Source organism: Aotus nancymaae, unplaced genomic scaffold (genome assembly GCF_030222135.1).
Source record: "Aotus nancymaae isolate 86718 unplaced genomic scaffold, 86718_ANA_hifiasm-v0.15.2.pri h1tg000019l, whole genome shotgun sequence".
NCBI lineage: Eukaryota > Metazoa > Chordata > Mammalia > Primates > Aotidae > Aotus > Aotus nancymaae.
The window spans coordinates 25,653,142-25,665,590 of record NW_026988431.1 but is presented as its reverse complement, the minus strand read 5'-3'; the positions used below and the strand labels follow the sequence as shown (position 1 = coordinate 25,665,590).

At 37.6% G+C, this 12,449-nt stretch overlaps 1 protein-coding gene across 9 annotated transcripts in view; it reads right to left on the bottom strand.

The window, feature by feature from the left end:
* The window catches only part of LOC105727104 (collagen alpha-4(VI) chain-like), a 165,817-nt gene that overhangs the window by 30,676 nt on the left and 122,692 nt on the right, over positions 1-12,449 (bottom strand). For all 9 annotated transcript variants that reach the window (XM_064378676.1, XM_021674357.2, XM_064378677.1 and 6 more), the window contains 7 exons: positions 11,085-11,138; positions 10,933-10,968; positions 7,437-7,499; positions 5,417-5,479; positions 4,298-4,360; positions 3,724-3,786; positions 1,296-1,346 (listed from right to left, as the gene is read on the bottom strand). In XM_064378676.1, the coding sequence (XP_064234746.1) occupies positions 1,296-1,346; positions 3,724-3,786; positions 4,298-4,360; positions 5,417-5,479; positions 7,437-7,499; positions 10,933-10,968; positions 11,085-11,138 (393 nt within the window). The remainder of the gene's footprint in view (positions 1-1,295; positions 1,347-3,723; positions 3,787-4,297; positions 4,361-5,416; positions 5,480-7,436; positions 7,500-10,932; positions 10,969-11,084; positions 11,139-12,449) is intronic.

Genomic DNA, 12,449 nt, shown 5'->3' with positions numbered 1-12,449 from the left:
CATGGACTATATGATTATCTTGAAGTAAATCTTATGTATCTCATGACCTACAGTAGGTGGACATATACAGAGGTTCTCTCCTCACTTCCACTTTCTTAATGAAATATGAAGCATGTTCATCTGCTTTAAGTATGGACGACAAAGCAGACCTTGGAGGTTTGAGGAGACAGGAGGGGGTATGAAATCAGCAATGGTGAGAGGATAAGTGAGTGGGAGTATAAATAAAACAAAACAAAATTCGCCAAGGGTTTTTCATTGTTTGGGTTAGGTGATGGATACATGGGGTGAGAGAGGGGAGCGTCATCATACTAGTCTCCATTTGTATTCATTGAATTTGTCTCTAATACAAGGTTAACTAACAAACAAAAAACAAGAAGAAAGTTGTTTGGGGACACGCCAATTTTAAGATGCCTGTTAGATGACCAAATGGAAATATATTTTGAGTTTAGGATATTGGTCCAAGCTGGAGAGATAAAGTTGAGATAACAGGATAGATGGTTATTGATGCCATGGAACTGGATTTCCCCAAGAAATGTCACCTGAGAGATGAGCAAACAGGGAAGAAGATATGAGAACAGAGCTTGGAGTCTTCCAGTACTTGAAGGTTAGTAACATCCAGAAGATCTAGCAAAGCAGATGAGAAAGAGATGCCAGTGAAAACCAGGAAAATAGAACATGCTGGAAGTTGAATGAGAGGAAAGAAATCAGAAATAAACCCATGATCAATCTGTCAAATGCTGCTGAGAGATGGAACATAATGAGGGCAGAGAAGTAACCATTGGATTTAGCAACATAGGGTTTACCTCAACTGAAGCAGATGTAGTTGAGTGGGGAGGGTCGAGGGGTGAAGGCTCAAGTGTCATCAGGTTTTCAGCCTCAGCACTACTGATATTTTGGACCTGATGGTTCTTCATTGGGAGGGGCTGTCTTGTGCACCGTAAGATGTCAAATAGCATCTCTACCCAGTAGATGCCAGCACCCTCTCCTTGAGTTGTAAGAACCAAAACATCTCCAGACATTACCTTTCCACATATATGTGGAAGCTCTGGCACTCCCAGAGCTGAGGTGGGAATATCTGACATATATGTGGAAGATGAGGTAAGAAGTTTGACTTTTAAATAAGGGGGTGACAACATCAATTTTTACTTTTTAGGGAGGGAACTCTGGCAGCCAAAACATTTTGTAAATATGTAGAAACCGTTCCTGGCATACAACTTGGAAGATAACACTTATTTTAAAAAATAAAATAAAAGCTATAGTCCTTAGTCCAGAATACCCTGTAAGGTTACCCTCACCTTTTTTCCTTTTCTTCCTGGATGTCCATATCCATCAGAACCGGGAAGACCCTAAGAAGATGACATATAAGATGAACTGTAGAGTCATGCAGATCAACACTTGTTGATAATAGTATATGAACCCTTGGCTAAATCAATGATGCGGGGATAGCAAATGAGCTTGATGGAGATTGGGAGACCACCTTCATAGGACAAACACTCCAGATTTGGAAGAGATTTAAAACTTTGAAAGACCACAATAGAAAGAAGTTTTTAGGTTTTTTAAGCCCCCATCTGTATATCAGCAAGATGATACCTTGGTTGTAGGAAGTCATACACACTGTGCAAAGTTTCCCTTGGGCTAAATTTGCTTTCCTGTGAGGTAAAGTAAAAATAGAAGCTCTAGAACTGATGAATCATCAGACAAAATCACAGACTTCAGAGAAAAAGATTGGAATAGAGGCAATATAGTTTAGTGGTTAAGTGTACAGACTATAAACCTAGATAGACCTGAATTTTTATTCCAGTTCCAACATTAGTTGTATTAGTGACCCTGGGGAAGTTGCAAAACCTCTATAAACTTCAGTTTCCTAATCTGTAAAATAGGGATAATAGCAACATCTACACTGTATACTCATTGGGAAGATTTAGTGAGATTGCTTATGAAAAGTGCTTAGCACAATGTCAGGCACAGAGACAGCACTTGATAAATGGTAATTAGTCTGCTGCTGGTGGTGGCAGTGGTAGTGATGGTGTTGGCAGAGGGGTAGTAATGGTAGTAGTGCTGATGGTAATAGTGAAGGTGGTGGTGATGATGGTAGTGATAGTGATAGCAATGGCGACGGATGATAGTGATGGTGATGGTAATGATGATGGTGGTGGCAATGGTGATGATGGTGATAGTATGGTGGTGCTGATAATGGTGATGGTAATGACAATGGTAGTGGCAACGGTGACGGTGATAATATGGTGGTGGTGGTGGCAATAATGGGGATAATGGTGATAGTGATAGTGGTAATAGTGGTGGTGATGTTTATGGTGATAGTGATAGTAATGATGATAGTGGTGGTGGTAATAGCAATGGTGATAATGGTGATAATGATGGTAGTAGGGGTAGTGGTGGTGATGGTGATTGTGATGATGGTAATGATGGCATTGATGGTGATGGTGATGGTGATGATGATGCTAGTTGTGATGGTAGTTGTGATGTTATTGCCGAAGATAATGATGGTGGAGGTGGCAGTGATGGTGATGATAATAATCATGAAAATGATGATACTCCCAGGGAGCTTAGCATCTGTATAGACAGACAATGAGCTTCCTATAATAAAGAGTAAATTCAAAACCCTATTGGTGTTTTTTTCTGAATGGACAAAGGGTTCCCCAAAACCAGGTACATAGATTGAGAGGAAAAATTAAAAATTTGGAGACACAAAAAGATTCCTAGGGTCTAAACTGGAAAGTCTGAAAGACTAGAAAAGAAAAAAAATAAGACAAAGAAGATTGCCAAAAATGAGTTCTTGGCAGGGGCCAGAGGTGTGAAAATGAAGTTCATTTGCTGTTACTCCATCTTCTCCTTGCTGAAGGAGGTGCAGAACTTTCAGCATCTGCAACCTCGGAGACCCAAACTCTGTATTTTTAGAGAGGTCTCTTGAAAATAGTCACAAAATAGCTAACTTGCTCTCCTGTTCAGGGTGATAACTAAGGTAAAAATGCATAGTCCTGTGTTTGAAAGTGTTGTCTTGTAGAAGTAAGTATTTTATGTACTTTGGTCTCCAAAGATTACTTCTATACTCTAAATAATCAAACCCATACTCTTAAAAGTTTGCTGATCTGGCTGTCTTATTTGTTGCCCTGGGGAAAAAAAAAGTGTTTCACTGAACAGCTCTCTATTCCTGAAAGACTTCAAATGCTTATAAGATATCATTGTCAAACAGATGAGGGACATTGGCACTTTGCTCTTCAACATGTGAGAAGGCAAAATAAATTCCAAGACATCTTTGGATTCTTAATTTATACAAGAAGTTTGAGAAACTTTGACTACTCAGATTCCTAAGAGTGCTAGTGGTCATGTCGTATTTGTAACCACGAGTTTAGCTTAAGAATATTAGAATTTCGTGTTCACAGCAATGATATTAAAGTCATTTCAATTCATTACATCAAGTTGATGCCATTTTTGTTTATCAAGCCTTTTTTTTTCATGATTTCTTACTGGAATATAAAAGATGGATAAGATACTTTAATGCTGTGGTAGATGACTCCATCAAAATTTGGCGTGGTGCATACTGAGATTTTTTTAGACAACATCTCCCTGATTTGCCTCATATATTCCGAACTGAATAAAAGTGGTTTCATACATTTAAAAAGAGAATATTAGAATTTTAAATAAAACAAGAACAAATGGCAAATAAATTCAATCAAGAGTCCAAAACAGAGAAACCGGACTTACGGGCTGCCCTCTTGGTCCCTGTTGACCCCTTGGGCCTCTTTCTCCTGCATCACCAAGCTCTCCCTTTTATAATAAAGAGAAAAGATAAAATTAATTTTCTTCTGTGAGGTCATGCAATTTTGTGTCATTTTCCTTAGAGATTTTACAGTCACTGTTTTCAAGTTTTGATAGCATACCATATACCCTAAGGTTAATACTTTTCTCTAGGCTTTGTTACATATGTATAACTAGCAAACATAGTAACAATTTTGGTATTGAAAATTACCAACACCAGGTATGTAACATCAGTTACAGAATTTTATATTACCATGGCTTTTTCTAAATTCGGATGTGCACATTTATATTTGTGGTGACTCCATATGTATTATCTATCTATTGATACATCTTTGTCTACTTATACATGTGATTTATTTTTCTATATGTTCGTCTATATGCGTTGCCTCCAGTCAATAGCATCACCAACCGTATCAGAAATGTACGTTGGAAATGATGGTATAAGTAAAGATTTGTTTAAGAAAACCCAAGGGGTTTTCTCAAGCTACAATCAAGAAAGAGCATGTTCTCTGACATTTACCTTTGTTCCTCTTAGTCCGTCTTTTCCTTTTGAACCTGGAGGCCCTGGAGTGCCAGGATTCCCCTGCAACAAGACCATAGCCAAAATTACCACTAGGGCCACAAAGTTAACTCTCTGTCTCTCTTGTTATTACTGAAATAGTTTATAACTGGTAATATGCTCACAAATCACCTTATAGATGGAAGCTTAGCCTTTGATATTTAATACATTTAATTAATTCTATCCTCCAACATACAAAATGCATAATATAAACACTTACACTATGGGTTGGGGGCATTGGGATAAGGGAGCAGGAGGCCACGTCTACCACATACTGAGAATTGAGGGAATCATTTCTATGCTACAGGGGAAAACATTATTTGATTAAGAGATCCAGAAAATAAAAGCCTAGACTTTCACCTGCTCCAAATTGAAAATATTTTCAACTGAGATTGACAATAATATAATCAGTTATGAGGCCAGATTTTTTTTTTCCTGATCAAGACAGAAAAGGGACAGAGCTATGGCTTCAAGCTGCCCTTTTCAGTTTCCTGATGGAGACTCATTCCTGACTCTAATCATGCTGCTCATGTTTCTAAGCCATCCCAAATGCTCACTTCCTTAGGAAGCCATTCTGATCATCAGTCTCAATCTGTCTGAGCCTCCTATGAACCACCAAGATATTATTTGGAGAATAGAGCAGGCACTAGCAAGACCCAAGATTAGACACTTACCATCTGGATGACAGGTCATTTAATTCCTCTTAGCCTCAGTTTCCTTATCTATAAAATTGGTATAGTAATGCTTCCTTATATATTTGTGAGGATCAGATTAGTTATTTATAGTTTTGTATGCCTATTATTTCATCTTTTACTGTAGCTAAATTTGAACTTGTATTGCATACCCTTGAGGTTTAAACCCATATCTCACTGGTCACTATACTCCCACAATTTACCTAGAGTCGGAGATACATAGCAGATTATCAATATCTACTGCATCAAATGAGCTTTTCTAGAAATTCCTGATATCCCCATATCCCAGAACAAACAGTGTAGCTTTATGCTATCTATCCAGGAACACTCAGGGTATAAATCAGCCAGTGTTAATGAGTGCTGCATTGTAGCTGTTTTAAAAACCTACCTGAGCACCCACTAAGCCTTTTTGTCCAGAAGTTCCTGGTGGTCCTCGCCTTCCTCTTGGCCCCTGATTCAAAGATGAAATTAAAATTCAACCAGTTTTTAAAGAGTCTTATTTACATTCCATGTAACCACAAAATCACCTTGGATGCCAGTGGAAGCACAAATTAAGGTGCCCGACCCATCACTATCTCATTTATCAAACTTTAATCAGGGAGCATCTGCACTCTGAAGCACCCGAGAACACTCACTTCACACTCACTCCATCTGAAGCAGAGGGTGTGAGTCCTCAGCATCTATATTTTTAGCAGTCTCTCCAGGTGAATCTGATGAGTACTAAAGTTTGAGAACGTTGCTTTTTTATTTTAATTCATTCAACTAATTTTAAATCCTAAAGGGGGGATGAGAGGGCAGCAAGGCTCTTGATTTCCACTGAAAAATGAACCCTTTCCTTATACACACAAGGGTTAAGGACAAAAGATTGTGTTTTCGATTTGATCAAGAGCCAAGGGTGCATTTAAGTGGCTTAATCTCACTGACTACACTTCTGGGGATTTGCTCATTTTCTCCCCAATCTATTTTACTTTGCTGATGTTTGACACTTCAGTATTTTCCAGCTTTTCTGAGAAACACTTTCCTATTAGAAGTATTGATTGATCATGGCCTGTACTCTCCTAGGTGAGGTATTGACAATCATCTATTTAAACAGACCATCACGCTCACATCCCAGTGGGAAGGTGAGAATTAAGGAGAGGTTTTATTGATTATCTTGTTCATGGTTCCCAGCATGACTTGCTTCCCTTCCACCCAGCTGTGTAATGAAGTGAGTATAGACAGGAAAGCAGGGACACAACAGTGGCAGTGAGGTGGGGGATGGGGTGGGGCGGTCCTGAGCTAGTCAGCAAAAAGAAACGGGCAAAATACACATCTTTTAGTTGCTTTCCCTTCAGTTCAGATACTATTTTTCATCATAAAATAAATATAATCTCTAATCACACATTGACTACCCATTTTTTTCCTTAGTGCCTTTAGCAAGTCTAAGAGGAGCAGATATCTTCTGAAATTATCATCTGACACTCATAGGATTTTTAATTATGGAGAATGATTCAAGATGTTAGTAAAATTTATTGTTTCAAAGTTTTTCCATTTGTGTATACTTAAAAACAATTTGGCTTTTAAAAGAAATACATATAATGTGTTCCAGAAGGGCTTATAGAATGACAGATTTGGGTTATGCTTAGATGATGCTGAAAGAACTAGTTGAAAGTTTAAATTTCCAGTTATCAGGCGATAACCTAACAAAACCCCACTGGGTAACTTGAGGACAGGACCCTTGCCTTAATGATATCAATGTCCCAGGTCTATTAACAGAGTGCCCTGTGCATAATAGATACTTAGTAAACACTTTACTGATTTTTCCTACCAAAGTGAATGATGGGGTCTCGCTCTTTTGCCCAGGCTGGAGTGCCGTGGCACCATCATAGCTCACTGCACCCTTGAACTCCTGAGCTCACAGTGATCCTCCTGCCTCAGCCTCCCAAGTAGTTGGGACTAGAGGTGTATACCACTATACCAAGATATGAATAAAATTTTTAAAAATTAAATAATATTTGAATACACAGCTTCAGAGGCAGTAATCAAGAGCATTGGTTTTGTAACTATACTGCCTGAGTTTCAATCCCAGCCTTATCATTTATTAGTTGTATGACTTTTGCCAGTTTACCTAACTTCTCCCTTTCCTCTTCATTTCTCTCCTGTAAAATGAGAATAATAACCCCACTCCCACTGAAGAATTAAATTAGTTAATACAAGTGCTTTAGGCAGTGTCTAGAACATAGAGGTCAATAAATATTAGCTATTGTGGTTTAATCTTTTCAGAAAGGGGGCTGTACCATCTGCTTTGGGAGGTCCTGGAAAGGAGGCATCCAAATCCATTCTGATTTATATTAAATTCTTATCAAACAAATAAGTTGAAATTTCAAACAAATATCCTTCAGCACTAAAACCAAGTTCCCAGATACAACCTGTGAGCCTGGATACCCAAGCTCTCCTTGGTAACCCTGTTCACCGGATTCTCCAGGCACACCCTGTCAAAATGAATAAGACTTATAGTGAGTTCACCAGCCATCTTCAGTGTTCTTATTGAAAGCAGCTTTCCCTGCAATATATCAGTTGAAACCACAAGAGAAAGATTCAAACAGGATTTGACAGGTTGTGATCAATCCTCTTAAGGGATGAAGTTGAAGATGAAATGTGGATATTTACACTTATCTTGGGAAAATACAAGACCAGATTCTTACTCTTAAGGTCTTTTATTCCATACAAGGAAACTCAGAATATTGAACACAGCAACAAACATGACACTCCGAGACAAAGGCACACAAAGTGCACGGGAAAATAACAGAAAACTGGCTTTGAAACCCTACAGATCTTTATGGCAAGAAGCTAGGTCTCTAGGCAAAGGGTGAGTTATTAAAATGATTCATTCTATACCTGATTTAATTTATCCCACAAATTATTTTCATTTCTACAGAGAAGATATGTTTTCCAAGATTGAGGATAACACCCACTTTGTAAATTATTCTGCCTTCTTTTTCATATTGCTCACATGTTGACTAGATCATTAATTATTCATAGATATGCAAAGAGCAAAAACTTCAAAGTCAGAATTTAATCAATGTGTGGATCAATTACTTGTGCTTCATCAGTTTTTGAAACTATTCAGTACTTCTATTAATCATTCCTGTTATGTTATTCTGCTCTTTAAGAGTTGATTTCTAGATTTATAAACATGAACCAAATTTTAAAGGGAATACAGCTAGAAATTTTGAACCAGGTTAGGAAATGTTGTCTAATTTGCATATTATCACATTCGTGACATTCATAGTGCAACATTTATAAAACAATATGGCTATATATAGCTAAGTTCAGACTCTATTATAACTCTATGCTTATACATTTAAATTAAGAAAATAATTTCAGCAGAGCAAAAACAAAACAAAAAATCTGTAATACACATCACTGATGTTCTTCACATCAATTACTATGATATCCAACGAAACAGAAATTACCTAAATGCTCAACATAAGGATAGATTAGTACATCATGGTACTTCAATAGAGTAAAATATAATGTTCTAAAATGATAATAGGGAGATTTGGAAATAGGAAAAAGCAGAATACAAAATGTTATGTACATTATAATAATCCTTTTTTTTAATACAAGAGAACAGAAAAACATGAAAATACTTGCAGAAGGATGGTGGGTTTATGTACCTTTAAAAAAATTAATAATATTCTTAATTTTATCAAAAACAACAAATTTAAAGTCTTGCCTTACTGACAAAAAATGTATGCATCAATTTGTTTGGCATAAATATAACCTTTTCCATAAATAAAATTTTATTTAGAATTTCACTTTATTATACATCTTGCAAAAGAAAGCAGATCTAATTTTATAGATAATACTGAGTCATATTTTCCCAAAGTCCAAGGAATGCTGTAAGTTGGAGTTCAGCATCTCTGTAAACTATATTCTTCCGGTAGGACTGACTGGTTTTTAGCAAGTTACAGTCTCAGAACATAAATGGGCCTATATGACCAGTGCTCCAATGTTGAGTCAACTAGCAAATCAATGACATGGTGGATAAACCTAGTTCATTCTGAAGCCTACAAATATTTGTAATTATATCTCTTATTTTAAAAATCAACTATACTATAAGGCCATAGTCACCAAAACAGCATGATACTCGTATAAAAATAGGCACATAGAGCAATGAAACAGAAATAGATAAAAATAAAATTAATAATAGAAATCAAAGCTCTACTCTAATATATTAGGATATTAGCTTCTTTTCAATCTAAATGAAACATTATAGCAGGGTGGGGAGGAGTCAGATAACCATATAAACTTTCCCTTTTTCATGAAAAAAAAAATCTTAATGGAAACTTTCAATGATAACCTCATGCAACCTCAGACAGCCCAGCCAGCACTCTCCTTGACCTCAGAGAGAACAATTTAAAGTAGCCATAAAAGTTAGACAAATGGGCCTGTACCGAACTAAAAAGCTTCTGAACAGAAAAAAAACGAGCAGAGTGAAGAGACAACCTGTTGAATGGGAGGAAATACATGCAAACTATTCACCCAACAAGCGACTAATATCTAGCACATACAAGGAACAAACACTCAATTGCAAAAAAGCAATCCCATTAAAAAGTGGGCAAAAGATCTGAATTGACATCTCTCAGAAGACATACAAATGGCCAATAGGTATATGAAAAAATGTTCAACATCACTAATGATGAAAACCACAATGAGTTATTATCTTATCCCAGTTAGAATAGTTTTTATCAAAAATGCAAAAAGCAACAAATGCTAGCAAAGATGCAGAGAAAAGGGATACATATTTTTGGTAAGAATATAAGTTCATACAGTCATTGTGGAAAACAGTATAGAGATTTCCCAAAAAGTTAAAAATAGAACTACCATATGATCCACAAATTCCACTAACGGGCATTTACCCAAAGGAAAGAAAGTCAGCATATCAGAGGGTTACCGGCACCCCCTTGCTTGCTGCAGCACTATTCACAGTAGCAAACGTGGAATCAACCAAAGTTTCCATCAACAGATGAACAGATAAAGAAAATGCAATGCATACACACAGTGAAATACTATTCAGCCACAAAAGAGAATGAAATCCTGTTATTTGCAGCAACATGGATGGAATGGGAAGTCATTATGTTAAGTGGAATAAGTCAGGCACCAAAAGACAAATATCACAAGTTCTTTCTCACATGTGGGAGCTAAAAAAGTTGATCTCATGGAGGTATGGAGTAGAATGATAGTTACCAAAGGCTGAGAAGGGGGGTGAAGGTAGGGAGAATGAAAAGAGGTTCATTGGCCAGGCACGGTGGCTCACGCCTGTAATCCCAGCACTTTGGGAGGACGAGGTGAGCAGATCACGAGGTCAAGAGATCGAGACCATCCTCACCATGATGAAACCCCGTCTCTACTAAAAATACAAAAAAAAATTAGCCGGGTGTGGTGGCACACGCCTGTAGTCCCAGCTACTCGGGAGGCTGAGGCAGAAGAATAGCTTGAACCCAGGAGGCGGAGGTTGCAGTGAGCCGAGATTGCGCCACTGCACTCCAGCCTGGAGACAGAACAAGACTCTGTCTCAAAAAAAAAAAAAAAAGAGGTTCATTAATGTGTAAAACAAATAGTCACATAGAAGGAATAAGTTCTAGTGTTTGATAGTATAGTAGGGCGACTACAGTTAACAATATATTATACATTTCAAAATAGCTAGAAGATAATATTTGAAATGTTCCCAACATAAAGAAATAAAGAAATAAATGTTTGAGGCATAGATATCCTAAATACCTTGGTGTGATCACTCTGTGTTCTATGTATATATCAAAATATCGATGTACTCCATAAATATGTGCAGATATTATGTATCAATAATAAATATGGTCACATGTGTGGAAAAAAGAGCAACTCTTTCCAGAAAGCACTGACCTTTAACCCTGCCGGACCTCGCCTTCCTCTTGTCCCCTAAGAAAAACGGAAAGCAGAGACCTTAGAGAAGGAAACAAACCAATTTTCACCCCAGCCTACCATCCTCTCCCACAAAGGCAGGGGAAATACATCCCTCCAGCTGCTACACCTACCCGAGGGCCAACATTTCCAGTTGCTCCCTGAATTCCATCAAAACTAGAACGTCCCTGAAAAGTAAGAGATAAAGGGAAGATCAGAAACAAACAACAAATGCCGGCAAAACTTTTTACCCAATACAGAAGCCACTAGGCAGATGTGGCACTTAAATTTACACCAAATTCAATTAAATTAAAGATGTAGTTTCTTTGTTATGCTGACCATCTTCCAAGTGTTCAATAATTTCATGTGGCTAGTTGCTACCATATTGAACAGCACAGATACAGGATATTTTGATGATCTCAGCATGTTCTGTTGGTCAGCGGTCCTCAAGAAAAAACGACATTAAATTCTGATATTTCAAAATATCAGTGTTGTAGGCATCTTTCCCCAGAGACTGTTCCTTTGATGACTCCTTACAGTTTACCATGCTGGGACCACAGTCACATGTAGCCTCCAACAAGCCATGCTTAATATTTGAAAATATTGGCATTTCTCTTTCTACCTGTATAATTTAGGGTCCTGAGTGGAAGACAGAAACAGAAGGTAGAAAGGTATCTCTCTGAAGACATGGGTGATCAAAATATACAGATGCTGACAGAGAGAGGAGTATATATAGTCATAGTGAGGAAAGATTCTGGTATTCTCACCTCTTTGGGGTCAGAAGTGGAAAAATGAGTATTTTTCAGAGAAAGAATGAGTCCATTTTTTAGGAAAAATGGAAACCATGTGGGATGCCAAGTAGGGGGACTTCAGATCATTATTTCACAAAGTTATATGCTAACTCAATAGGAATACATAAATAGGGATATAACGTGAAATACAGAAACAAAAACGTTTCACGCAAAGCTGTTCACCCAACTGTTATTCATAATAGATTAAATTCTGAAACAATTTAAAGATCCCACAATATGAGGGAAGTGTTGATCAAATTATATTAGAAACACTTACTGAAATGGAATGCAACAATTAAAAACTGCGTTTCTCAAAAGTTTTTAAAGTACAAAAAAGTTTGTGCTATAATGCCAGAAGTGTTTAGCCTGAATCTAGTTATGGGGAAATAATCATACAGATCCTAATTCAAGGGTGTTTAGCAAAATAACTGGTGTACAGTGGCAGTGTCGTGTAAACAAATAACTGGGCAAAAGTGATGAAAGGGCACTGACGGCACAGGACAGCTAAAGGCACTGCATAGTCTCAGCTGGATCCTGGAACAACAGCAGCAGCCACAGAGGACATTACTGGGGTGTTACGGACTCAAGGCCTGTGTTCCCCCAAAATTTCATATGTTGAAATCCTAGCCCCCAGTGTGATGGTATGAGGACGTGGGGCCTTTGGAAGGTGATTAGACCACGAGGGTGGCGCCCACGTGGTGGGATTAG